General features: G+C 39.3%; 2 protein-coding genes across 9 annotated transcripts in view; both read right to left on the bottom strand.

Annotated features, from left to right (window-relative positions):
• Positions 1 to 9,278, bottom strand: part of LOC112570823 (cubilin-like) — a 31,935-nt gene extending 22,657 nt beyond the window's left edge. For 2 of the 4 annotated variants that reach the window (XM_025249461.1, XM_025249464.1), the window contains exons 1-4: positions 9,158 to 9,278; positions 7,875 to 8,945; positions 6,285 to 6,387; positions 5,810 to 5,940 (exon numbers count right to left, since the gene is read on the bottom strand). In XM_025249461.1, coding sequence (XP_025105246.1) covers positions 5,810 to 5,940; positions 6,285 to 6,387; positions 7,875 to 7,932 — 292 coding nt within the window. In that variant the 5' untranslated portion in view covers positions 7,933 to 8,945; positions 9,158 to 9,278. The remainder of the gene's footprint in view (positions 1 to 5,809; positions 5,941 to 6,284; positions 6,388 to 7,874; positions 8,946 to 9,157) is intronic. The other 2 variants (XM_025249462.1, XM_025249463.1) reach the window with 2 other exon arrangements.
• A 2,638-nt stretch (positions 9,279 to 11,916) lies between these two features.
• On the bottom strand, positions 11,917 to 24,670 carry LOC112570912 (deleted in malignant brain tumors 1 protein-like). 5 transcript variants are annotated; one of them, XM_025249625.1, is made up of 15 exons: positions 19,969 to 20,024; positions 19,500 to 19,584; positions 18,575 to 18,708; positions 17,773 to 17,943; positions 17,402 to 17,489; positions 16,864 to 16,994; positions 16,294 to 16,470; positions 15,859 to 15,949; positions 14,905 to 15,029; positions 14,592 to 14,762; positions 13,865 to 13,955; positions 13,147 to 13,271; positions 12,794 to 12,966; positions 12,487 to 12,586; positions 11,917 to 11,958 (listed from the first exon to the last, which is right to left on the bottom strand). In XM_025249625.1, the coding sequence occupies exons 2-13, from the start codon at positions 19,508 to 19,510 to the stop codon at positions 12,806 to 12,808; spliced, it is 1,476 nt and encodes a 491-aa protein (XP_025105410.1). In that variant the 5' UTR covers positions 19,511 to 19,584; positions 19,969 to 20,024; the 3' UTR covers positions 11,917 to 11,958; positions 12,487 to 12,586; positions 12,794 to 12,805. The 5 variants fall into 5 exon arrangements, with proteins under 5 accessions (XP_025105410.1, XP_025105413.1, XP_025105412.1 ...); XM_025249628.1 differs by having other exon boundaries at positions 18,584 to 18,708; XM_025249627.1 differs by having other exon boundaries at positions 19,500 to 19,581; positions 19,969 to 20,020.
• Between the last annotated feature and the right edge of the window lie 2,406 nt (positions 24,671 to 27,076).

Here is a 27,076-nt window from a genome sequence, read left to right as displayed (position 1 = left end):
GTCTACTAAACCCACACCATCTTCTAGTGCAGTAAGTGTTAGGGCAGTGCTGGCAGTGCCGTTGTTATTTGACTTTACCTGTCGTTGTAGGAACATTCCTACGATAAACCGCCTGGTAGGTCAGTCGGAATCCTCCTCTTGTAACACTGCCATCACTGTGAAACTTGATGTAGATAGACCGCCCCGAGCTGTAAAAGTCACGTGACGTAGTCCCACACAACTTGCCGAGGCTGTCGCTAGGGGAGCTTGACACTGAAGACAGACAAATCTTTCTGTACATCTCTTGATTTCATATACAATACAAATAGTAGCACCCTTGATGTTGTCGCTAACAACCAGTCTAACATCATATGTTGCTTATAACATAAGAACTGTCTCGGTGTTGGTAGATTAAATTATTCTCTTATTATTACTTACCGTCAAACACCTGTACATAGTCACTGGGACAAGAAGAGCTGCTTCCTTCGATGTCGACAAACGTGAAAGTCACGTACACAACGTAGTCTGAGAGAGGAGCTTGGAGGAGCCAGTCACAGTCGGCATTGCTACAAATAAAACTTTCCACTCAGCTGGCATCGCAAAAATTTATTCCTTAAGTTTGTGGTAGCCATAAACTGTATGTTTTACACTGTTAAATATTAAGACAGATTAATTAACATTAAGCTCATTAATTTCACTAACCCTGTTTGACTTGCCTGATAACTATCATGTAGACAAAAGGTCTTGATGTACAAAATAAAAACGAAGGAGTGCCTTACTCAGCATAAGTGGAGGAGTTAGAAGGGTACACCAGAGACTGTGGGGTAGATGTCGCTGTTTCAGTCACAATTCTTCTTAAGCACCTTCCACCTGTCACAACAATCTTATTAACTCCAGCTATTATGAAATGTCACAATGTCATCTCTGCCCCAAATCTTTACTGAAATTTACATATGATAATATATGTGATAAATATTAAAACACATTAAACATTCTTTTCATCTTTTTTAAAGATTTTATATATTTATTATTTCAGGAGTTATTAATAGTAACATTAGTGAGAATTTAATTAGGAAAAACACTTCCATGACTCATGTGCGTCTTGTGTATTCATTTTAGGATGTAGATGAACCTCCTTAACATATGATCCCAGTTGTCCCGTCTATTATAGCCATGACCATCTAAGCATGTCCCCATTTTGATATACACTGACTTTATGTCTTGCCTTAGTTCCTCTATTTATCTTTCAGTTTGTGGTGACATATACGTTACCGATGTCTTGCATCACTTCTGATGAACGAATCGCTTCGTAGGACAGTAGGAAACCTTGTCCAGTGATACTGGGATCACTGTGAAATTTGATGTACAAGATCTGACCAGAACTGTAGAACTCATGGCGACCCCACAAAGTGCACCAAGACTGTTGCTTGGCGACCGCAAACCTGTGGAGTGCAGTAACAGTATACGTTACAGGCTTTCAGTTCACAAGAACTATCGTCTTTTTTTTTAGTAAATATTTTTCTCTTTTTATCGAGTTGTCTTTCTTTCTTGTTGACATACTTTCAATGTTCTAACCGAAGTTAAATTGTCATCAGCCTTAGCCTATGCTATCAGCTGCAAGTCAGCAAACCATTAGCTAAGGTAGATTCCCTTGAAAGTGTCAGTCAGCTATCAGACTTCCTCCAGACAATAGATACTGAAGCAATGAGCTTGAAGACTTTTGGGTAAAACAGGAACAAAGCCGAGACCAGGTTGACAAGAGCAATGTAATACTCAGTATCACGAGGGAGGATTTGCATGAGTTAACAACAACCATGAAAAGTCAACAGCTTCAGGTTGAGCATCTGAAGTACGGCATTGTACCACAGTAATGCATATTATTATATTGCATATTTCAATAGTGGAAATACCAATCGCCAGATGTAATTAACTAATTTGGCATAATTACACTATAGCCTGCAGCTTTATCAACTCTTGCAGTTTTTCTTTCGTCTCAAAGAACACATTTCACTGACACAGAAAGAAAGAAACACGAAAATACCAATTGGACTCCTGCCTGGACCTCAAGACCCTGTACAAAGCACAGCCATCTCCTGGTGAACCCTCAAAATTACGTTTGTGAAAAACTACATACAGACCGCCGGTTGTCATAAAAAAGAAAAAGAAAATTTATTGATAGACTCTGCAGAAAAAAATTCTTCGTACTGAGAAGATTAGATAAGACAATTAGAGCCTCCAGAACTTACCATCAAACACCTCAACGTAGTCGTAAGAACATCCAGTGTTAGCTTCTACGTCGATGTACAGGAAAGTCACGTGAATCGCGTAGTCGGAGGCGCTAGTTAGTTCCCAATAACAATCAACATTGCTGAAAATCAAAACAGCGATGTAAGTTGGTATTCGGTGTTAAATGAATATTTACTGTGAGTGAACACAGTCACGTGAAGATTGTGGTCATCCCACTGATTTCTAATGTTTGTTAAAGTTGATTAGATAATTTATTTTTGTACTTTTAGACCATTTCTGGACGTTGCCATTAAAATGGCTGACTAGGAAAAAACTGAAGTCAAGCACTATTTCGTCGACCTGTTAGAAAGATACCGACATCACAACAAATTTTTCAACTTCATATCATTATTAGCATACACATTTATTTTATATTTTAAATATTCTGATGAAGGTCAAGAAAACATTTTACTTGGAATATTGTTTTTGGTCTGCTGGATATCTCAAGTAGTTCTTGTTAAGGTGAGAAGCTGTCAGTGCACCCTGCAAGAACACGCTGAAACAGATGTAATTAGAAAAATAATGTTGCTTTTGAGCTTTACTGTTATTCTCTCTCTCTCTGCTTGTCCGAGCGCTGTGATTTTAAATAGACAGGAAACATTGGCAGTATACATAAAACAGGTTGTTTACAAAGATTAATAATAGCATTACATCATCCTATCTCTTTACACACTTGTTATACCATGCATCCCACAATATTTTAGTAATATGCTCCATAAATTATAATGCAAAAAATGGTAAAGACACTCAGTAAGATATTGAAGCACAGACACGCACAGCACACACACTTGTTCTAAAAAACAACTTATAAAGAAACCACAATTTATTTGGTTTCTTACCATTGCAAGGAAATACAGTTGATCTCTGAACTTCTTGATAGGTAAGATTTAACCTCTCTACGTCTATATATTCAGTGTTGAGTAATGAGATGTACAAATACTGTCCTGAACTCAACAACTGCTGTTGTGTTGGACCTCCCCATAGTCTTCAAGAAGATTTACTTCACCAGTGCCTGTCAGAAACAAGAAAGTATGATATTCGTAATTTTTGTATGTGTTAATAGGGAATTACAGCCTGAATGCCGACTTACAGAATAAACAGTTTTTTTACATTCTTTCCTACTAATAAGGTCACCAAGAAAACCAGTCTGCAAAACTGTCATTGATTATGTCATTATGTAAGAAGCGGAATTAATAAATAAAATGAACTCTGTGTGTGTGTGTGTGTGTGTGTGTGTGTTTCTACACATTGATCAAATTAGAATATTTATGAACTAATTAAGTGTGACAGAGTTCCACTGAGTGGGTGTCATGGAGACCGGAAATGAGGTTGTTACAGTGAGTTACTACTTAGAGCCTGGCTTTACGTGAGTGGCTCATCGAAATCAGTGGCTGCTTGCTGCGTGCAGTGCGTGGTCGTCATGGCAAAAATCAGGCTTTGTGAGGATATACAGCTAACCAGCAAGACAATGTCTGTTTATTCTTTGGGCACTTGCTGACCTTTAGCAATATAGTCAGGCCATGTGTAAACTAGAGGACTGGAGAGTGAAGATTCTACATGTCACTGGATGGACTTGAGTCACTACAAGTACAGTTGGTCTTAGTTGACATGTTGTTATCGGGTGTGTGAGGAAATTGTGGATTTTCATAACGAATGTTGCTTTAACGTCTGTCCACCCGTTGGTATAACTTTGAATAAGATAAAACTAAGACCATAATTTTTCAAAATACTTAGTATCTGTTATCAGTAGTGTGGTTCAGCGTATGCTACTTAAAGAGATAAAGGATCCTATTGGGCTAACTGGAACTGGGCTAACTAAATGATGTAAGGCCTTTGACATATCTCTGTGTGTTGTATAATGACCGCCTTTTATACTGCGTTAGCATGAGCATTGTGATTTTATGTACTTCCAATAGTTTCTGTATAAATGGAGAATCGAACTGGTCTTAAATTCTTTGTACCTTGCGCATAGAAAATATGTATTAAAATATAATCAACATTAAAATCTGTAAGTGTAGCTTTCGGAGCACTGACATTAAAGGTATACTTTGCTGTACAATGTACAACTTTGCTTGTACTTACTGTCAAACACTTCAATATAGAAAAGGCTAGTTTCAAGGAGATAGGTCCTGATGTCAATATTCACGATGTAATCAGGACTGCTGGCTTGAAATAACCACCCACAGCTAGCGTTTCTGAAAAAAGACCTCATGGAGCACTCACAGACAATGTAAAATACTTTGATAGGTAAGGTATTATTAGTGAATATTTGGTCAAAAAGGATAGAATTCCTCAAAATAATTTCCTTCTGCATGAGAGTTACAAGACTTTAAGCATAAACTTTTACACAAAGACCAAATTTGTGGCATCCTATTTAACCTTACCTACCTTGTCAAAGCTACAGTCAATGTTATTTACATATAAGGCAAGTCCAAGAGCTACATGTCACAGCTTCGATCTTGTATCATACACATGGAAGAATTTCCATGATCAAAGAATTTCCTAAACCAAATCAAACGTTTTTGTTTGCTAAAATTAGTCCTTTATTCGCATTCTTCACTCCTGAGTAGTTGTAAAAAGAGTAATGAAAAATTAAAATGTGGTGTACCTAGGGGAGGTGGAGTTGGAGGTGGAGCTGTCGTTTGCTGGATACTCCAGGTATTGCCGGTCACTGCTCGCACTGAATAGAACCACTGAGCTACAGTGTTCTGGACATAGGAAATTTCAAAAAAATGAACCCAAGTTTCAACATCTGATGTGTCAATCTGCAATGATGTCGTTCACTTTCACACAAAAGATTCTGTACAGGCGATCCTTATTTATTTTTGCTATATTTGTGATGTTTGTTTCGACTTATTCAAATAATTTTGATCATTTTTTCTGAAAGAACAAACTCAGTGTCTCACCTGTAGACCAGAAGGACTCGTATTCAATGAGGAAACCAATGTCACTAGTCGCATTGTTTCCTGCAGTGAAGGACAGCAGCACGTCACTTCCACTGCTGTTGATTGGAAAGAAGGTCGAGAGCAGGTCGACAGCAAGATACGGGAGTGAGAAGAGTTACCTGTGTGACAGTAAGAGGCTAGACTTAGCCTGACATATACACAGACACAATCAAAAAAGCTTGTATGTCACGTAGAATAGTAGCAATAAATGAAAAAAGAGAAACATATTAAAATGTTTAAACGCAAAATAGAGAAAGAAATCCATATCAGATGGCTGTGATTCAGCTATTTATAAATACATCAATCATACCACATATAATAACATAAATAACATAATTATAATCAAGTCTGTCCTATAAATATTGTTGATAAATGTCCACAAAAGTTTTAAGCACTAAAGCACTAGACCTCAAGTCACGAATGTCTGAGGAAAATGGGGTATTACTGTGTAGGACTGACACATGGGGTATGACTGTGTAGGACTGACACATGGGGTATGACTGTGTAAGACTGACACATGGGGTATGACTGTGTAGGACTGACACATGGGGTATGACTGTGTAGGACTGACACATGGGGTATGACTGTGTAGGACTGACCATCATACACTGTAAAGTTGTCAACACATGACCCGTTGTCTGATCTGAGCTTGAAAGTCACCGCCCTCAACTGCAGTCTGGCAATGGTCTTAGAGCTGATGATCCACTGACAGTTGGTGTCACTGGTGTTGCTGTGGTACACAGAACAAAACACACTCATCACAACACAAGTCTGATGAACTCACTCATGCAGCAGCAGACATGTACCTATCAGTGACCCTTTACTGTCACAATTAAACTTTCTGTCACTTTATACCAGAAACAATATGACAGATGCATTAAATACAATTAATATTACAAGAATAGAAACAGTCATGTGTGAAATCATATGAAGTTATGGTAGTTATCATACTGACCATCTTGATACCAAGAGAATGTGGTAAGGGAATGGTGGAGCTGGCATAAGTGATGGTGCAATATTAATTCTATTTTTGTCTAGTATATAAAACACACTTTTGTTTTTTGCACACAATACCTCGGGAGAAAATGAAAGTTGATGTAAGTTTTATTCCAGTTTCCGACAAGTTGTACAGGCCTGGTACTACCGGTACACTGGCAATCTGAGCCTGACAGAGAGCCTGGCAAACATTGAGAGAAAACAATTAATATTGAGAGAGCACACAGGAAGGTTAAAGGGGTAGGAGAATTTTTAATTCATATTTTCTATATTTCACCTTGTACTTTGAACTTTCCTGTCTACAAAGAAAGTTGGCTATGAAGCTCAGGATGATAGGGAAGGAGTTATATATACATTTATTTTATAAAAATAAAAAGCCGATAAAAAAAAAAAATCTGAAGTATATTTTTGTTTTAAATTTGAACCCCCCCCCCCACCTACAAACAGATCATTTACCAAATACAAATAAAACATCAAAATAATGCAAAAAGAGCATGACCAAATTTTACAACTCAGTATACATCGACAAGAAGTATGCTTCAGAGCACTAAAACTAAAACCATGTCAACAAAAGAACAATGATTAAAGTTTATCAAAATTACCCGAGATCAGTAAAGTGTATGAGGGTGGTTAGTAAAGAGTATGATAACTATATAATTATTTGTAAAGTGTATGAGGGCTATACATAGTGAGTAAAGAGAACTATCTATTATTATTTGTAAAATGTATGAAGGCTATACATGGTCAGTAAAGAGTTTAAGAACTAGATATTATTAGTAAAGCGTATGAGGGCTATACATTGTCAGTGAATGGTATGAGAACTAGATATTATTTGTAACGTGTATGAGGACTACATGTGGTCAGGAAAGTTCATGAAGCACTAAACGTTATCAGTGAATGAACTTTCATCTCACCAACACCTTTGCCAAGATTACAAACACAGTGAAGGAACATTGACAGTCAGCCAAAACACTGATACATTGACTAGTAACGCGCAGAATGTGAACACACACTCACCTACTACTGTAAAATGCAACTGCTTTTTACTGAATGTGATAGACTTACTAAGTAAATGTGAATATTTATACTGATGTGATATATGTTACATTAAGTATTTAGAAATTTTAACAGAGAGGTGGCTAGCTACTTAGGTAAGATACAAATATAATACATATGCATTGATATATACATATACGTTGATACATATAAAATAAATACACGTATAGATAAGGATTAATTTCTTGTTTTGGTGTACCCTTTTCATTAATCAGAATTCTTACAAAAAGTTTCTTAGATGTACAAGCATTCACAGTTAGGTAAAGAGATACATTTTAGTTTCTTGTCTTACTACCACCACCAGACCTTTCACACCTACAGTAATGTATATATGAAACAGTCTTTTCTAGAAGTGAAAAACACGGTTTGTGATATTTTTGTGGTGATAATGTTGCTTAACAGCGTCTTAGTAACGCTATCAGTGTTTTAACCTGTGTTTTAACCTGTGTTTTAACCTCATAAATGTACTTCAGTTTGTCCTTTGCACTCGATGGTAAGCCCTAGAACAATCCCGGAGGGAAAGACGTGAGTGTTTTCTTTATTTATTATTATTTCTACATTAATTAAAACCTACCATCCTCCATCAGTACATTTGCTAAGCTAGCTACTTACCTGTGAGCACACCTACTGCGATGGTCCAAGCAGTCAAACACAATAGTCGATGTCCCATCGTTTCTTCTGTCAGCTTTCAGTTGCTCAAAAACCCTTTTAAATGTTGAACACTGCGAGTTTAAGTCAAACCGGTCTTTATGAGCACAACCCGGGTGAGCACACAGTGGATTTCGCAAGACTGTGAAGGCAGTGATCGACGAAAGCCGTCTTATCAAGAGTTCACCACCCGTCCCCTCCATGACCCAGTTGTCGGTTATCTCCCTGCCCCGTATTGTGTCACACTGTCGACACATTCACAAATCTGCAGTAAATAAAAAAATGTGAAAGTCCATTATGTCATATATACACACGCACCGTGGTCGGGAAGCCGGGATATATAATTGACTCTGAAGATTCGATCATCAGATGAAGAAACAAATCGTTTGTTTACTCAGGTCGTGGTCATTGTGATCGTCTGCTGGGCACTACGTAAGCATTGTGCTTTTGTAGTCAGCAGTTCAGACACTAGTGTGACTGTCCTGAGTTCAGATCTCCTCTCCCAACGCGACTTGTTCTTTTTTGAGGTAACTGTTTATAGGGTCGTTTGCTTAGTCTTTGTTATAACTTAACAGCTGGCTCGAAAACATTGACACCATCCCCTTTCTCTGTCAACACACACATACACATACACCTCACACACCCACAAACCCACAAACACACCCCTACAACCACACCCACACATACCTACACACACACCCTCACACACACAAACAGCCACACCCACACACACACCCACACATACCCACACACACACATCCACCCCCACAGACGCACAAACAATTCCGCGAGCACGGACAACGGCGATTGAGAGCGAAAAATTTAATTTTCTGCATGACACGTGTGCAGACCTACAGACTCTGATTAATCTATGAATCACTGGAATGTGTATCACGATTCTGACCTTTTGAACGACGGTTTTCTCCCTGTCGCATCATAATGCTAAACTATCTGTAGGTGGAAAAACTTTACCGCCAAACAGTCAGCCGACCAGCCGACCAGCCAACCAGCGAATGCACCTGCCTGTGGGGCGCCCTGGAAGACAAACATAATAAAACTCAATCAAGCAGTCGCTCAGAAAAGTTTGATTGCATACAGAACCTGTAGAACACATGCCATTTGCTTTCAGTTATCAGTGCATGACAAGTCTCCGCCCAGAAACGTGCTGTAAACAACGAAAAACATGGGCTTGGTTCCTCGTGTTTCGAACACAGCGCATTGCGCTCGTCTACACACGGAGAATGTACCTGTGCAGTTTCTGTTGAAACATTTCAGTGATCTTGTCTCGTCTTCCTCCACCCACTCAGTCAGGCATGGACCACGAAACTTATTGACACTGCAAGCTTCTGGCGTCTATTGAAAGTTTATCTATGTCGCGTGTCAGCCATGTGTCTATGTTTCTCTCAGCGCAGTGGACACAGCCCCGCTGACACACAGGCTGACAGCAGACGACTATGACGTCATAATCCAGGCTATTTTTATCCGGTTCGCAGGGGGAAAGGTCAAGGCCTTTTTTCGCTGACTGTAGCAACGCCTGACGTCATGCCCAGGCAACGTCACGCGTCGTCTGCTTGATGCTGAGTCTGCTGCTTGTTGTACCAATGGGCGTTCGTTGTTCACCCCGCGAGTTCTGCAGGTTTATTTATTTGATTTAGTTTGCTTTCTTTTATGAACATCTTTCATACTGTAGTGTGATTTGAATGGTGACACATTCCATTATTTTTATTTTCAAGGCGAATGTTTTCGTCATGTGATGTCCTTTAATTGATAACACTAAATATTTTGTCAAATATTGCAAATTCAGCATCTTGCTATACTGATGTACCTGTTCTGGGCTTTGTTTGGGTTTTATTTCCAAGACCTGCTGGAGACAAGCAGCAAAGCATATCAGGGTTTCAAGCTAGTACAACATGTTAGTAAAGCTGTTCTTTAGTGCTGAGTACGATTGAAACACGAAAGCAACTAAATACTGGCATACAAAGCAGACTGTTAGGTGGACAACAATTTGACAGAAAAAGAAGAAATAATAACTTGCTCAAAACAACGAAAAGGTCACCTTTATATTTTGTAGATTTTTATTAGTCGTTTTTGTACTAACAGAGAGTAATTCTTTCATCATTATTTTTAGTGAATTATTGTGTGGGAGAACAGTCAATGACAATTTGATGACAGCTCAGTTTGTCATGTGCGTGTTAAGTACAGCAGTCCAAGTAAAATTGGTTTTAAACAAACAAAAATTACTCGCAATTACATGTACATATGACAAAGCTGACTGGACTACTACTAGGAAGAAGAAGGATGAGAAAGATTTCCAGGGCCATTGCACAGAGATGTTTAAACGTTTTAGACTCAAAAGTATTTATGTTAAAATAGTTTAATGGAAAATTCCTAACAGTGTGCACAACACAATTTCAGAACATTTTACAATAAAATCGTTTTAAATCAGATAAAACTGCTGTAAGCAGACTACTATTTCCCATCGGTGCAAGTATCCTGCATCATTGCATTGTGTCGGTCGACTTCAGTCGAAAGTTCAAAGGTCAGCAGGAAATGTTGAGGTTAATAGTCGCCGTCGTCGTTATCTGGAAAACTTGTTCGGCCTCCTACATTGTGAAGGACTAGTTGATGGGACTGCTTTTCCCCTGTACGATAGCCAAATATTTTAACTAATGTTATAATAACTGAAACAAAATGTCAGTGTGGAATGTATAGTGCGTGTCTGTTTAATAAGCTAATATGTTTTTCCATTGCAAGAAAAAAAGCAAACACACAGTTAAACAAAATATCTCGGAGTAAATTTGTCTAATTTTTTAAACCCACAACTGTTGTATTACAAGATTTATGTGTCAAGTTTGGTGAGACTTGAATGACAGAAAAGTTCAAAGTTAGAAACTTACCTGGCTAGCTGAAGTTGTGACAGATACTGGTGTGCTGTTGCCATGGTGTTTGGGGGATGTTGCTGCTGACCACTCATGATGTATCCACTGGCGCCAGGGTAGGTCGTACCCGACTGGCACACGACATCATAAGGAGGGGGCTCATAAACAACAGAAAAGTGGGGGTGAGTGGCAGAAAAATCATTGCGTAGGTTGGAGTAAGGAGGGTTCTGACTGATGGTCCTAATGGGGGAGGAGATATTTTGTGTCGTCTGCTGGAGACTCCTTCGTCTGACCGTTACTCGCACTATAGCAGCAATCAGTGCAAGGACAACAACAATAGTGCTCACTACAGCTCCAGCAACAATATAAGGACGTGTCACACCTGCACAAATACGATAATCACATGTATTTAATAATGTTGGAACAAGAATAATTACACTTATCAAAGTTTCTAGTCGCTTCTCGTGTCATTGATGTCATTGCAGTATATGAACATAAATTATATTTTTGTAGACACTAAAGCATGTCACATTTGAAACTCATGTGGAAACAACGTTACACAAATATACAAACAAGATTAATTGAAACTTCTAGGATCACCAATAGTGACTGGAATCTGCTTCGACAACAGTGTTCTTTGTTTTGCACAGACCGTTGTAGTATGTCATTGTGGCACAAGGCTCACTTGTAAGGACGTTAACTGAAGATTTGGGCACATCCCCGCTAGCAACAGCTTGGTAGGTCAGTCTGAATCCTTGTCCCGTTGTACTACCATCACTGTGAAACTTGATGAACACATACTGCCCCGAGCTGTAAAAGTCACGTGTTGTAGACCCGCACAGTCTGCCCAGGCTGTTGGCAGAGTCGCTGGACCCTGTAGACACATCCACACCATACTCACCAACTGTAGGTAGGTCAGCAAATAAAATTATAACTGGTGCTATACAGCAACCACAGACATGTTGCAGTATTAAGTCGCAGGATTAAGTGAAATCATTTGGTATTTAAGGGGAAGGAAGTTAGAGATACTCAGCATTCACCTACCGTCAAAGACTTCAATAAAATCGTAGGTACAGTAGGAGCTGTATTCTGTGTCCACAAACGTGAAGGTCACGTGCACCACGTAGTCGTAGCTGTCAGTGCTAATGGGCCAGCCGCAGTCAACGTTGCTGAAAATCCAATCAGTAGATAAGGACATGGAAATACCATGTGAAAACAGTGTCCATGTTGAAGACTATACCCAGCTTATTTGACATTCTGTTGGTACTCACAGATGAACGACTTTAATATATTCTCTATATTCAAGACTACGCCTATCGCTATATTTTTCCTTCAGATTGCATCAAGTGGGAAATTTGGGTACATAGACAAATTAGATACAGAAAAATATGTTTTACATGATGATAATATCGTAATCTCCATGCTTGAGGAAGAAAGAGAAGGAATAATACTAGAATACCGGTAAAGCGCGTGATCCTGACACGTGACCAGGTTCTCCACGATTCATATTAACAGGTCATGAATAGAAAATAGTACTGACCAAGCAACGGCCATAATTCTCTCTCTCTCACACACACACACACACAAACACACGGATAGCACATGACATAACCGAAGAATCTTATTCCCGACGTTATACATGTGTATGCTAGCTGGTAGCCGCATGCTTTAAGTAGTGTCGAGAATACAAGCCTTACTTGGGATAATATGATGACACAGTAGGATAATACAAAGACTGTATGATGCCGACCGGCGCTGTTAGCGATGCGGAGTAAAGAGAACATCCACTGCCTGAAGCTGAGAAATTGAAATATTGTGCTCAACACAGTGTTTTCTTGAATATTTTGTTGTCATCGCAAAAGGGAGACAATAATTAACATGAGTAATCTTTATCCATGCACACCATTAGAAAAGCATCATGATGTCTACAAATGGACATTATTACAGAGCTATATTCTTTTGTGGATGTGGCTATTGCCTGTAATCAGGTGACTGTCAACTTACCTGTAGTGGTGGTCACGCTCGAAGCAGAAACTTCTCGGTAAAGAGTTGGAAGCCTCTGCCTGTGTTGCTGCTGTCGCTGTGGAAGGTGATGTACATGTATCGTCCCGAGCTGTAAAACTCACCTGTCGTAGACCCACACAGCTTGCCCAGGGAATTGGCAAAGGTGTTAGAGCCTGTGCACAAACAATTTATTTCTGTAAGTCTTAAATTTAAAGAAAATTCCACTCGCAGACTTCATGAAGTCGATGTGGAAAAAAAAATCCCACTGTGCAATCTCAATAAGCTGCAATGTTGCATCTGCGATGTATTGAAGGTATTAGCCCTATATTAGCAGAGACCTGAGGTCCACTTACCGTCATACAGCTGCACGTAGTCGTAGGAACAGCTGGTGCTTTGCTCGGTGTTCATCATCGTGAAGACCACGTGCACAATGTAGCCGATGTCTCTGGTGTGAAGTCTCCAGGAACAACCGACATTGCTGAAAATGTAACAGGAGACAGCTGTTGCAGAGCAGATTACTTTCTTAGTTTGCGATCATTTATCGTATCGTAATGTTCATAACCAGCACCAACTGAAGAATGACTGACTGATACACATTCCCCATCTGACGGGAACAGGTCCCGTACTCCAGAGATGACTGGGGAAAGGAAGGGAGAAAACAGTGGCACAACACTCTCGAAAAGCTGACCCCGAGAAAGCAGGCCTGGGATGGATGGGAAGGGAGAGATGATGTACCCATGGCTGAGGCGTTGGGCAAGACCTGGCCTTGGTCAGTAATTTTTTTGTTTGTTTGATAGTTTTCTTTCTCTTGTAAATAAAAGAGAACAGAAAAGTCATCACGAGAAAAAGAAGAAGAAAAAAAAAAGACTTCAAAGAATGCTATAAAGTGTAGGTTTTACCACTACTACAGTCCACCCCTTTCTTACAGAGGTCTCTGGCTTGTCCACAAGTCACACTAGACCTCAACTGTGGTAGATTTTTCGTCTCTTTTAAAGTTACCACACAACATAATTTTACTTCATTATCTATTATATATTAATTACAAAATAATTTATTGGTAGGATGCCTTACTTGAGATAAGTGAGTGACCCAACAGGATACGTAAGATACTGTGCGGTAGAGATCACTGCTTGAGGCAGAACCTGATCTGGACACGTGCTACCTGAAACAAATAAGTAAAGTGCAACTGCTTTTGATCTTTTGTAAACTGCATGCTGTTATATCTGAACAAAACCTTTGTTCCACACCTGTGTATATCGAAGTTCTTACATACAATGTGAAGTGGCTGACATTACAATAACTTACATCTACTTGGCACTTACGTGACTAGCAAACTGAAAAATGTCAATTATTAGTAATAGTAGTCTTTGTGTGTGTATCTCTTGTACGTGTTGCTTGATGATGATGATGATGATGATGATGATGATGATGATGATGATGATGATGATGATGATGATGATGATGATTGCGCATACTCATGCTCTTAGCGCTTGAGACAATAACAAGACATGGACAACATACGAAGGACGGAAGGACAAACAACAGTACTGAAGACTAATAAAAGATAAATATAAAACACAAAGAGAAATCGAATAATAAGAACTCAAGGTATCTTCCTTCTGCAGAGGAAGACAAGTAGGGAAGCAATCAATGGACAAAGAAAGGTCCGGGGTTGGCTCAACGTGAAACTGCAACAGGCTTGTGTGCACTCAGATGACCCCATAGACATACCAGCAGATACAACTGCAGACTTCGTCATTAAAACGGTCGTTGACCATAATTATATCAGTCAGCTCACCTGCAGGGATCAGACTCGAGACAGGAACTTCTTGATAAGCGAGCCGAAATCCTCTTCCATTATTAGAAGAGTCGCTGTGAAACTTGATGAAGACATTTATTCCCGGGCTGTAGAAGTCACGTGTCGTAGACCCACACACTCTCCCCATACTGACAGCAGACTCGTCCACTCCTGTACACAAACAACTGATTTCCTTAGCTTACTTTTATTTCAGGTAAAACTGGATGCACCCTTGAGGACATCGATAGCAGTGTAATCAGGGTGAGCTGTAATATTGAATATTAGCCTTATATTAGACTTGCCACCCACTTACCGGCAAATAGTTCCACGTAGTCGTAGGAACAATCGCGGTTATCTTCAATATCAACAGACAAGAAAGTCACGTGGACAACGTAGGTATCGTCCCTCGCCTGAAGGAGCCAGCTACAGTCGACATTGCTGCAAATGTTATAAAAGCTAGCGGTTGGTAGAGACAATTTTTTATTATTATTTTGTTTATCGTAATTTATTAATAAATTAAAGGCTCTACATTTTCTCTGTGATATTTATTATGCACTACAGCAGTGGTTTTCAACCTGTAGGTCTCGAAGAATTTCTCAGGGGGAAGTGAGGGTCGCTGCGGGGTCTGCAATAATTGCTTGACTGTTTTAAGATCAAAGCTAAAGTTTCAACTTTATAGTTTCAACAAACATTTTGGAAAATTTGGAAGACTGTCATTGGCTTTACCACCTTAATAAGCAATGACTGAGAGAAGCCACCTTCTGTGTAATGTAGTTCTTACTGAGCACTCACTGAAACATTCCAAACTTAAACATCACTTATTTGTTTCTACGAACTTTACATCCTCTCATCTCATCATAAACTTCTTTTTCTCTACACGTCTTCACACCGGTTGTCGAAAGAAAATGTTGTCAATCTGCTCTTTAAGTTGAGAGGGGAAATCTAGTTCCTGGAAGTTCAACCATTGAAACTTGGAAGAAAAGACATTGTAGGCAACCTCAATGAACTGGGTGAATCCTCAGGGAAGGGAGACAAACGAAGTTTTAGTATTCTAAGACTAAACCCATCTCACCTTGTGACTATAACTATGGCTGAATTTTTTCATATTTAGGATTTTTGCCATACATATACTTGGTATAAAAAATGCCTTATGTGCCTGTCACGGAGGCTGCAGGTTACTTGACTATTGTCAAAGTGGCCGGTGACCCAAGAAAGGTTGGGGACCACTTGACTAGGGAGACAATAATTTACTGGAGGCATGCCTCACTTGATGTAGAGGTTGAAGTCAGAAGGGTACTTCAGGTATTGTGTTCTAGAGGGCACTGCTTGAGGCAGAACTTGGTCAGAGCAGGCGAGACCTGGAACAGATGAGTAGATGGCAACTGCTTCTGACATAAATGTCAAAATACAAAGCATATCTTCCAATGTTAAAATGTGAAGATATAAAGAAGTCCCTGAGTATTTATAGATAAACAGGAGACTCCTCTCATGAGCATTAGTGTGTAGACATTATCTTTAGACCTCACGTGTAGACCTGCCACTGGTCACAGTCTTGACAATATATCAATATATAATTTATTAACACCAAAATAATACATTTAGTCTTAAAATCATGACAAATATTTTATTTTGTTGATGATGTACAATGTGCCCTGTGTTTGTCGTTTACATATAATTAGCATGCTGTGCTCTGTATGATTACCAGTGTCTGGATGAGCATCTGGGGGGCTAATCGCTTGGTACATCATTGAGAAACCTCGTCCAGTGTTGCTGTCATCACTGTGGAACCTGATGAACAGGGACTGACCGGAACTATACACCTCACGTCTCCCCATGTGACCACAAAGCCTGGTTAGTTTGTTTGATAGTGAAGTAGAGCCTGTTGAGTAATTATAGCAATGTGGATATATATATATCTCAGGAGCAGAATGATTATTTAGTCTTTATTAAAAACATTTGCATTGGTGTTTATATTTCTATTTTTCTTTTTTTTTTGGTCTCTATCAAACTGACAAAAGAGTAATCAGGGTGTTATGTTTCACTCACATATTTTGCCTAACTTGGAAGATGTGACTTTGAATACAAAATCAGCATAAATATACTGACAGCCTCCACAAATCTTCTCACACAACAGTAAGATAACACTTCTTGGGGTCCTTCCTTTAGGAGTGTTAAAACGAACATTGAAATGGTGGAAAAAAAACATTAAGTAATGGATCATCTTGCATTTATTTACTGTTTTATCCCAGAGAAAGTGGTTCAGTGAACTTACCATCAAATATTTCAACATAATCATAGTCGCATCCATTGGTATTTTCTGTGTCGATAAACGAGAAGGTCACGTGAATTAGAGAATCCTGGAGGTAGCTGCTGGTCTGAAGGAGCCAACCACAATCAGCATTGCTGTCAGTCAAAAGGGTATCAATCATTAGGTATTCAGTGGCATACCTCCAGTTTAGTCTGTACTATAGAATACCATTCCTCACACTACATTTAGACAGTTCTCATCAACCTACAGCTCAGCCAGTTTGATGGAGCAGATTAATTAGCCTAAACTTTAGTTAGTATAATAACAGTTCTCATTAATCTGTAATCGGTGCTCTATGACATTTCTTCTTTTCATAAACTTGTCAGGTTAGTAACCGACCTCTCAGCCATACTTAAACACACCAATCTTTGTTAATCCTTATTTCAGTCAGTTGATACATCCGTCCCTTGTTTCAGTTATTTTAATCTTATTAATGCAGTCAGTAATAAACTGATTTTATTAATCAATAATTTGTTATAGGTCAACGAAACCATTTTCTTACTTTGTATAGTTTGTTTGATTTCCTGGGTACATTAAGTACCTTGGACTGTGGTCAACAGTCCTCACCTGTGTGTGTAAACTATTGCATTCTGCAAAAGAATGACTCGTTGTTAGTGATACTATTTCTTGAAAGTGGAGTTTGAGTCTTTGTCAATATCTCTATCCTTCCCCACCGTGTTTGTGTGTAGCAAAGAAGAAAGAGAGAGAAAGAGGGAGAGGAGGGAGAAGAAAGAGAAAGATTGACAACCACGTGCAATCAAATGTAAGTACCATCTACAAAGAAGCAATTTTCTTAAGCAAATATTTCGCACACAAATGATAACAGATTGTATACAGTCATTAAAATATATAATATAAACATCTTAGTCTCACCTGTCCAGTTAACAGAGGGAACAGAGACAGCTTGGTAGGTCAGTGTGAAGCCTCCTGTAGTCTGGTTGTTGTCTCTGTGAAAAGTCAGGAACATAGACTGTCCAGTACTAAAATACTCCTTCCCTTCCTGTCTTCCACATAGTCTGCCGAGTTTGTTTACTTGGCTTGAACCTGTCACAAGCATTAATATCACGTGTTTCAAGCTTTCCATCTATCTGTGTCAATTTTAAACATAATTGAAAGCTTTTGTCATTTTTTTGTTTATTTGATATATTTTAATGCGTACTTTCAGAACATTCATTGAAAATTAACTACAAATACATCATTACTTCTACAAAAATATGAACATATTCCTCTGAACACAATTATGAACCCTCCTAGAAGAGAGAGAGAATAAAAGGAATCGTTACTCAGTAGTAAACAATCATGTAATGAAATTTACTGTGCTTAGTACTTTTAGAAAGATGAAGGGAAAATTTTTTAAGAATTGCCTTTAAATCCTCAGTTTTACTTAAATAATAATAATAGTCATCATCAACATCATCATCATCATCATCAACATCATCATCATCGTTGTCGTCGTTCAGAAGAAGCAAAAGATGAAGACGACGAAGAAGAAGACAACGACGAAAAAAAAGACAACGAAAATGAAGAAGGAGAAGAAGAAGAAAAAGACAAAGAAAAAGATGACTAAGTAGAAGAGAGTATCAGAAACCGAAGCTTCAATCAGATTTCTACCCGACGACACCTGTTGCAGGTGTATTTCTAGCCGGAGGTTGTAAGCGGTATTGGAGGTACTCACCGTACTCACCGTCGAACACCTCGATGTAGTTGCCGCTGCAGGCAGGCGACGAGGGCTCGACATCAGTGTTCAAGGTGATCTTGATGACAGTGTTTGAGTTGAAGGTTTCAAACAGCCAGCATGAGTAGGCGTTGCTAGGCAACAAGAGGTCGTATACGTTGACAAGTCGCACTACATTGTGTTAAAGGCTAACTACAGCCATAAATAAAGTGAAGCGAAAGTTTGCGAATAGATTTTAAAAATTATGTCTATCTTCTCTTAAAATAGCGTTTATTGGGCACCCGTGGACTTAAACTACTAACTTCACTCAAAATGTGTAGACAATGAAAGAACTTAGCCAGAGCTTATGCAATCAGATTTATTCCCTCGAGAAATTGTATCTTGAACTGGACTCAACGGTCAACGGAAAACAAAATGTTCAGGTAGGGGGAAACTTTAAATTACATTCACAACATTGTGAACAGAACCAGAGTTCGACTAAACATTAGAAAGGTAAGCATATGCCAGGTACTCAGTCTTCATGTGTTGCAGTATTTCATGTTACAAGTGTGTTTTCCACTTTTCTCTTCCTTGTCCTATTTTTTTCCAACGTTTGTTTTTACTGACTTCTTTTTATCCTTCTCTTCCCAATGGTCTTTTCGTCACTTTATTATTTCGTCTTTTCTTTGCTTCGCTTACTTTCTGCCATTTAAACTCATTCAAGACAACTGCAGATAGAAAGACTGCTTTCAGTGGGTTGTCTCCCCATTACTGCAGCGTTTGCTTTGCTGCTTTCGCCGGTATTTAGACATTTGTTGGTAATATGTCTTTTTCTGCTTTTGATCTTTCAATTTATTTTTCAAGCTTAAAGAAATCCTTTTAAAACAATATTTACTTTATTGGCTAATGAGAATAGTCACGATTAAAGCTAATAAGAAATGCATACTTTAGGTACATGTTGGAGCTTGGTGGGTACTTCAACTGCTGCTGGCCAAAAAATGCAACCAGGCTGATGGAGGAGTTGCAAACTGCTGTAAACAGAAAGTTTCAATTATTGTGATATAGACATAGACTTATAATTACTAGAATATGGAAAACTGATGAATATTAAACAGCTGTAATTAATAGTCTATGATAGTGTTCTTGTAGACAGTTAAATTACTATAATTGAAGTACTTGCACACGCTGAGTTGTTCCCCTAGGCTATGACAGGAGAATACTGATGTAGACAATTGTGGTAACTACCATATCATAAACTTCTTTATACATGTTGTGATTAACAAGTTATGATAAAACTGCTTTAGTCATAGAGGCATAGAATGTGACTAAAATCATGAGAAAAATATTGCATGCAAAGTACATACCGAGAGATACAGAAATACTATACAATATAGAAACACTTACTAGAGTACTACCTGAGGTTGGGTGCACGGCTTCTCGAAGCACCGCCTCGCAGTCAAGTTAAAACCTTTTCTACTAACGGAATCGTCGCTGTGGAACTTGATGTACAAAGTCTGGCCAGTGCTGTAGTACTGTCTTCCTGCCTGGACCCCACACAATCTGTCCAGTCGCTTTGTTTCCAAAGAACCTGCAGATTACAAGGTAGTCATGATCTCCAATAACAACCAGGGAACCTCTCACATTAATACAAAGAGAGTTAAGTTTGTACTTACTGTCAAATATCTCAATATAGTCATAGCAACCAGCTGCCGCCCACTCAATGTCCATGAAAGTCAAATTGAGATGCAGAACATACTGTGGGTTGGTGATGTGAAAGACCCACCCGCGGTCAGTGTTGCTAGGAAACAAAGCAAAGCAGGTCCGTTGTCAATGGCAACTGTTCGTGTCATTTTTTTTACCCTGAAGGTTAAAGGCGAGATGATGATACAAATACGGAGTTTTATATCGTTTTTTTCAGTATCGATGACAACTGAGTAGAAAATATTATGTGTAATTAGAAAAACTTACTTCGGGTATTGGAGCATATTTCCTGGGTAGCTCAGGTGATATTTCTGCCCGGGACTTATTGAAATGTTTGACTTGGTATCTGCAGCAGCCAAACGGTTGTACTTAGATTATAAACTGAAGAAAGAAAGAAGAAAGATAGACACTCTAAATTTCAATACAACCTAATCTTTGAGGTTTTTTTTGGGGTAATTCAAGCTTCGCACCTTCTCTGTAGAAACTCCAATAGGTGAGCCGGAAGTGACGTCTTGTGTAGGAGAGACTCGGTCGAAGGGAGATGTAGAGAAACTGTTGGCTGGTGTTAAACACGTGATCTCCGTGCTCCCCGCACACCTCCCCTAAAGTCTTGAAGCCTAGTGTTCCACCTGTAACAGAATGAAATTCGGTTTTCATGTGACTCCTATTTATTATGATTAGGCAAACTAAAGTCATCTTGAAAATTGATGATGTGCTGTAGTATTATTATTGATACATTTTGATGTTGTTTTTTGTTTATGTTTTCGATGTTTTGTTTAATACTATGTTGTTTCTAACGTATTACAATTTTGTTTTTCTGATGTATTATCGTGTTGTTTTTGAGGTATTGTAATGTTGCTGTAGTAGTGTAGAGAGAAAACACAAACTCTATAACAGCTTATGGCGAATGGAAAACCCAGTGTAGTGTACGACTTTGTTGACCTGGACTCTGAGCTCCTTTATTTATCAGCCATGCTTTTATCACAACAGTCTGATGAGAAAGCAGTCCTCTATCTCCGATGACTCACCTGACATCACTTCAACTGTGTCACAAGAGCAGTTTTGCTGTCCACAGGAGTCCATGTGTACCTCAGTAAAATTAACACTTATTATAGAGGAGCTATTGTCTCTTTCGATGGTCCAGCATCTGTCTGTGTAACTAAGCAAAAATATGAAAGAGAATTAAAAACTTGTTCTTTTTGGTAAAAATACATGTAAAACTGCAGATGTTAACTAGACCATACCTAATAAGTTTGAAAGGTGAGAGAATATCTAAATGAGATGATAAATATCGGACTATAAAAGGTATTTAATGTAAAAGGTTATTTCCAGCATAGACATTTTAAGATTCAGTTAAAAAATGACTCATTTTGTTTGTTTTAAAAAAGTCACTTACTCGAAGCTTATGGGGTCGCTTGTATAATCCATGTCTTGAGGAATGTTTGTGGCGTTGAGGACCTCATATGACGAGCAGCTTGTCCCTGGGGAAGTAAAACACACTATATGATCTTCTTCAGTGATTTACAGTTTCATGGAAACATTGCTCTTGACTGTTCTTGTACATATAAATAATTATGATGAGCATAACAATATTGTAAAACTAATTTGTTCATACATAAAAAGACAATTGTTTGTGCTACTGTATAGCATTGTTAGAAACAAATGTTAAATATTGTCATCATGCTAACACTATTTAATCCTATTTATAGTTATCTTTCCATCCATATATATAGTTATTGTTTAGGTGAAATACAAAAGAGAACTGATGGATCTGAAGTTTTTAACAATCGAAGACATTTTGGATGTCTATTTTAGAGTGTGTAGCGAGAGGTTCATCCTATCGTCACCAAAGGATTTTATTACCATGATGCATCTGACTGTAGGTGGGGAGAGTACAAAGCGGTTAAACCCGTTTTACTGAAGTCTTGAGGGCTTTTCCCTTGAAGACTACAGTATAGAATGCATGTAAGTCTCACTCCTTGGTTGGAAGGTTCTGTATTGGATGATGAAACTGCTATTGTTATCGGTGTCGTCATTTCCAGCAGTGAAAGAGACCAATACGTCACTTCCGCTGCTGTAGATGGGTAAGACATTTCTGGAGCAGGTCGACAGCAGTATGGGGGAAGAGGAAGAGTTACCTGCACAAAATTAAAATTTTAGTCTTAGCCTTTCATATATTCACACACACACACACACACTCACACATAATCACACTAAGACGAGCACGCTAGCACGCATGCACTAATAAAAAGCAAAACAAAGGGAAATAACGACTGAAAGAAAAACAATTTTAAAATCCCAAATATCCTTACTAAATACATCGCATACATAGTGTATCTACAGCAATCATAATGTAATATAATATCTTTACCACAAATAAACAGTGTTTTACATCTGTCTAACAGTGACCAATAGCTCAGCAGGAATGACTGTTGCAGTGAGGTACCAATGGCCATCAGTGTGGGACTCACCATCATAGACCTTGATGTTGTCGACGCATGATCCGTTGTCTGAGCGAAGCTGTGGGTTGAGAAGTAAGTGCAGTCTGGCACTGTTCCTAGAGCTGATGAGCCACTGACAGCTTGTGTTATTTGTGTTGCTGTAGAAAATAAAACACTTGTATATTGTACATTATCTCTAACAACCTCAGTAACCATGTTACAACAACGTCCACTAATACCAAAGTACTCAAATGTAAGTACATTGTGTAATTAAGTCCATATTATGTATAAAGCAGATGAAATATTGGCAGCACTTAATATTTTGAGGGGATTGTGAAAGTGATGGGGTGTGAGTAGTGTGCACTCGCTGTACTATGTCATACCTTGGAGACAAATGGAACTCGAGGTCTCTTGCAAAGACTGTTGCTAGGAGTTCAGGTGTGGGGTTGTTAGTAGCACACTGACCATGTGAACCTGTCACACCACCCACAGAGCATTGAGAAACACTTTTGATAGAGTACACACGGATAATTCATAGAACATGAAAAAATAGAAGTGAAAACAGAGGACTGGTGGAATTTAAGGTGAAGCCTCTTCGTGCGAATAGACAGAATGAATGATAGAGTGAAAATAGAAGATTGAGATGCGTAAAGGATGAAACGCATCAACATTAATTAAAGGACAGAGTGACGGTTAGTATACTGCTACTTGTGCTTAGACAACTACAACGCCGACAACATACAAACACTATACACATATTTCATCTCATATGGCACAGTATGGTATGCTACATTCTTTTGTGTGTGTGTGTGACTGTAAATCACCATGACCCTGGCCATAGGACTGGACACGGCTCTTGATAGGTTTGCTGTATGTTTATTATTACTTGACAGTCAGAGACACAAGAGTATAAATAAATGTATAGGAGAATAACATCATTAAATATAAACATACATATTGATAAAATTATCTCCCTCTCTCACACGACTGTGACTGTTCAGTATTACAACACCCACTGGTGTTATCAAACTGCAATGTTTTCCCCTACTTCTGGCTCCTAGATGTACTTTATCTGCTTTATCTCCCATCTCCAACATGCTGATCACCATTTTGTTTTAATCTCCATCCCGGACAACCATTGAAGGCTTGTTTACTCCCATGTGTATATATATAAATGAGTTTGATGTATAAAATTATCCACCGAGACAGCGTGACTCACAAATACGTTGTTATCCTACTCAAGATGCTGTGGACAGTTCACTAAAGTGTTTTGAATTTTAAAAAGCGCAAGGCGGTGTCGACAAAAGTCAACAAGGGAGAGGCCTCTCTGTTTTCACTAATTAATTAGTATCCCGTCATACAACATCCAGTCATCAATGCTGATTATTCATACAAGCCGTAAATTCAAAACAAAACGACCTGCTTACCTGTAATCACACCGACTGCTATAGTCCAGGTGAGCAGACACAGCTGATGTCCTCTCATTTTGCTGTCTGCACCCTTGAGTGCTGAGTGATGCTTTGAACTCACTTTATTACAGTAGTAGTCACGTGACGTAAGGTACTAATAATAGTACAAGGCACGTGACATGCGCGGTGGTTGTGCAAGAGTGTGACACTGTCTTTGATGAAGACAACGGGTTGGTTGTTGACCAAGAGTCTATCCTTCATCTACATGTGTTGTAAGTTGGAGGGCTGATCACCTGGCACCTGTTGCTTGCAATGCCACAGTCTTGTGTTGTAAAGCTGACAGTTTGACACAAGTTGCAATCAGTGTCACTGGCACGTGAGGACACTATCTCTCGCGACAACTTTCATTTAAAAAAAGGTCCATGTCTGTTTGAGAACATCTCAACCTTCATGATATTAATCAGCGGATACGATGCAGTTCGTGTGGGTTTGGATGTAGGTCACCGACTTCCCTGTGTCGGATTGTTTCGTAACTCAGATATCTTTCGCCATGTCTCGTAAGTCGGGACTTCTCGTAAGTCGGGATGTGTCATTCGTGTGTCGACTACACAAAGTCTTCACCAGTTTTGTCTTCTCTTGCTCTTATCTCTGCTCTTACTTTATGTTTCAGCAGAAATAGAGGTCTAATAAAGCGATGCTAAATCGTTTAATTTAAGACACAATGACAGTGTCTCACACACCTTCCTTCAGAAAACTTTGAGGTCGTTTCATTTTCTTTGGTTGAAAGACAGAAGTTTTGGGTTAACTTTCACTGAGCACATGCACTGATGCATTATTTTTGGCGACACACAGCAGCACGCGACCCGTTGTCTGATCAGTCTCATATAGCTACTGTGTCCAATGTCCGATAACCCACTGACGGCAAGTTCTGTTTGTGCTGCTTATCTCCCTTGTGCTGCCAGCAAACAGAACCGTGGCTGGTATCCATAGAGACGCCTGGTGTCACTTGTTGGCGTTTTGTGACCTTCTAAAGTGTCTCGCGATGTCGCAAAGTGACAGCAAGTGATGGTCCTGTTTCGTTATTTTATTCTTTTTGTGATATTTATGCTTCTTACCTGAGACAGATTTGTTGAATTTTCAACAATAATAAGTCTGAAATTAATTCTGTTTGATTTTTTTACTTTAATATTTATATAGATAATAGTTTGCCACATTTTTCTTTATTACACTGAGTTGTTTTCTTTGAACGAACTCTGATGCGAAATACAAGAACCGAATGTCCGATTAGGGTGACATGGGAGGTAACACCACAAATTGTTGATATTCTGCTGACACGGTTACTCCCATCACTTTTTTTTTTTTTTTTTGACTGTTATGCATAGTGATGCACCAAGATGTGCACCACATTATACTGTGAAGGTCTGTTCTCATGTCAGGTGTGTAGACAGGTGAATTTAGAGGTAATTGCATGATTCATCATCACCTCACCTGGGAGGTTCAGGTCTAGTGTTACATGTATTACTCACTTCGTCAAACTGTAACATCTATACAGGTGGTTGAAATGAGATAAATTGTTCTCAAACATGAATGTTGGGTGTGCTTTGAGTTTGTGTGTGTGTGTCAGCACTCGCGCTTGGAGAGAGTGAGAGAGAGCCCGGGAGGATCACAACATACCTGTAGGAGGGGGGATTGTGTGCAGTCTAGTCTAAACATGTAAGTAAATGGTTTCAACTTATTATAGACTCCCTATGTTTTGTCTATTCATGCTGACTGATAATGAAACCAAAAAATAAAGTTGAATATTCAGTCTCAAATGCAGTCTCGAAATCGGATACCTGTTCCTGAGAGGCGGGTATAAAAGCTTTCCAGCGACAGGTTGTAGCGAGCCTCGAACCAGCATGCTCTTGTTTACAGTCGCTCTCACTACTATTGTCATCAATCGATATCGAGTCCGATTGCAGTTTTGTTTGCGAGTGATAATGATAAGGACTGAGACGGAGACTATGACGATCGTGACTGCTGTAGAGGTCAAAGGTCAGACCCTCTTTTCCTGATCTATCTGTTCCCCTGGCGATGCCGGACCCAGCAATCAGCGAGTTGCCGCCCTTGACCCGACTGTTGAGGGTAGACTTCCTTCACATCGCAGGTGACATTTTCAGGAAGCGGCTGTCGCAGGTCTCCATGTGACGAAGCCATTGACGTCACGACCGTTATCACCTCACGACATCGAGCGAGAAGGCAGCCAACCTCCTCCCCCGGGGCGGACATTAGAGTCTCAGACTCCTGTACTCCTTCAGTCGCACTCCCGGGGCAAGGGTGGGTCTCTAGTCAGGGATGAGAAACCAGGAAAAGGCGCAGGTCCGGAAGCAAATTCTGCTTCACGAGGCGAGACAAGTCTTGCAGTTAAGACAGGTGAGAAAAGAAACAACAGTAACACCTCACACGACTGTTGTGGATGTCAAATTAACTTAAGAATTGCGTGGTGAACAATGCACAAAAAAATGCTATTATAAACCAGATACGAAACTTCATAAAATTAGGTAAACAGCAAAATAAAATACTCAGTTGGAACTGAAGTGTTTGATAGGTGTGGGATTGTTGAGTTTACAACTAAAATGTGCTTTTCTATTCCTTTGTAGGTTTGTTTGTGGGAGTGTGTATGTCTGCGTGCATGCATGTTACGTGCTATGTGTGTGCTCGCGTGCGTGTATGTGTGTGAAGATAGCCGTGGGAACTAACTAAGCACACTGGCCTTGACCCTCTGGATATGGTTGACCGATCACGGCCATTGACAGACATCGCCCTGTTGCTGGAGCGATCCGTGACGGAGGTCAGAGCCACCTACCGGCGGATCCCACACGAATCCCGCTCTAAGCCTAAAATAATTTATTTTTGATTTTTTTTTTTATTCTCCTGTTTCCTTTTGTGCTCTCTTCTTTCGTGTCGTGAGTTCCGTCATTCACAAAGTATCG

The sequence above is a fragment of the Pomacea canaliculata genome, linkage group LG8 (genome assembly GCF_003073045.1).
Source record: "Pomacea canaliculata isolate SZHN2017 linkage group LG8, ASM307304v1, whole genome shotgun sequence".
Lineage (NCBI taxonomy): Eukaryota > Metazoa > Mollusca > Gastropoda > Architaenioglossa > Ampullariidae > Pomacea > Pomacea canaliculata.
Note: the sequence above shows the minus strand (reverse complement) of the source record. Positions and strands in the feature narration are given on the sequence as shown.

Coding starts and splice junctions, on each gene's coding strand:
- LOC112570912 (XM_025249625.1), bottom strand. Junction 16,995..17,401: donor AATCAAACAAACTATACAAA/GTAAGAAAATGG, acceptor TTTGACTGACAG/CAATGCTGATTGTGGTTGGC. Junction 16,471..16,863: donor TTATGTTGAAATATTTGATG/GTAAGTTCACTG, acceptor ATTACTCAACAG/GCTCTACTTCACTATCAAAC.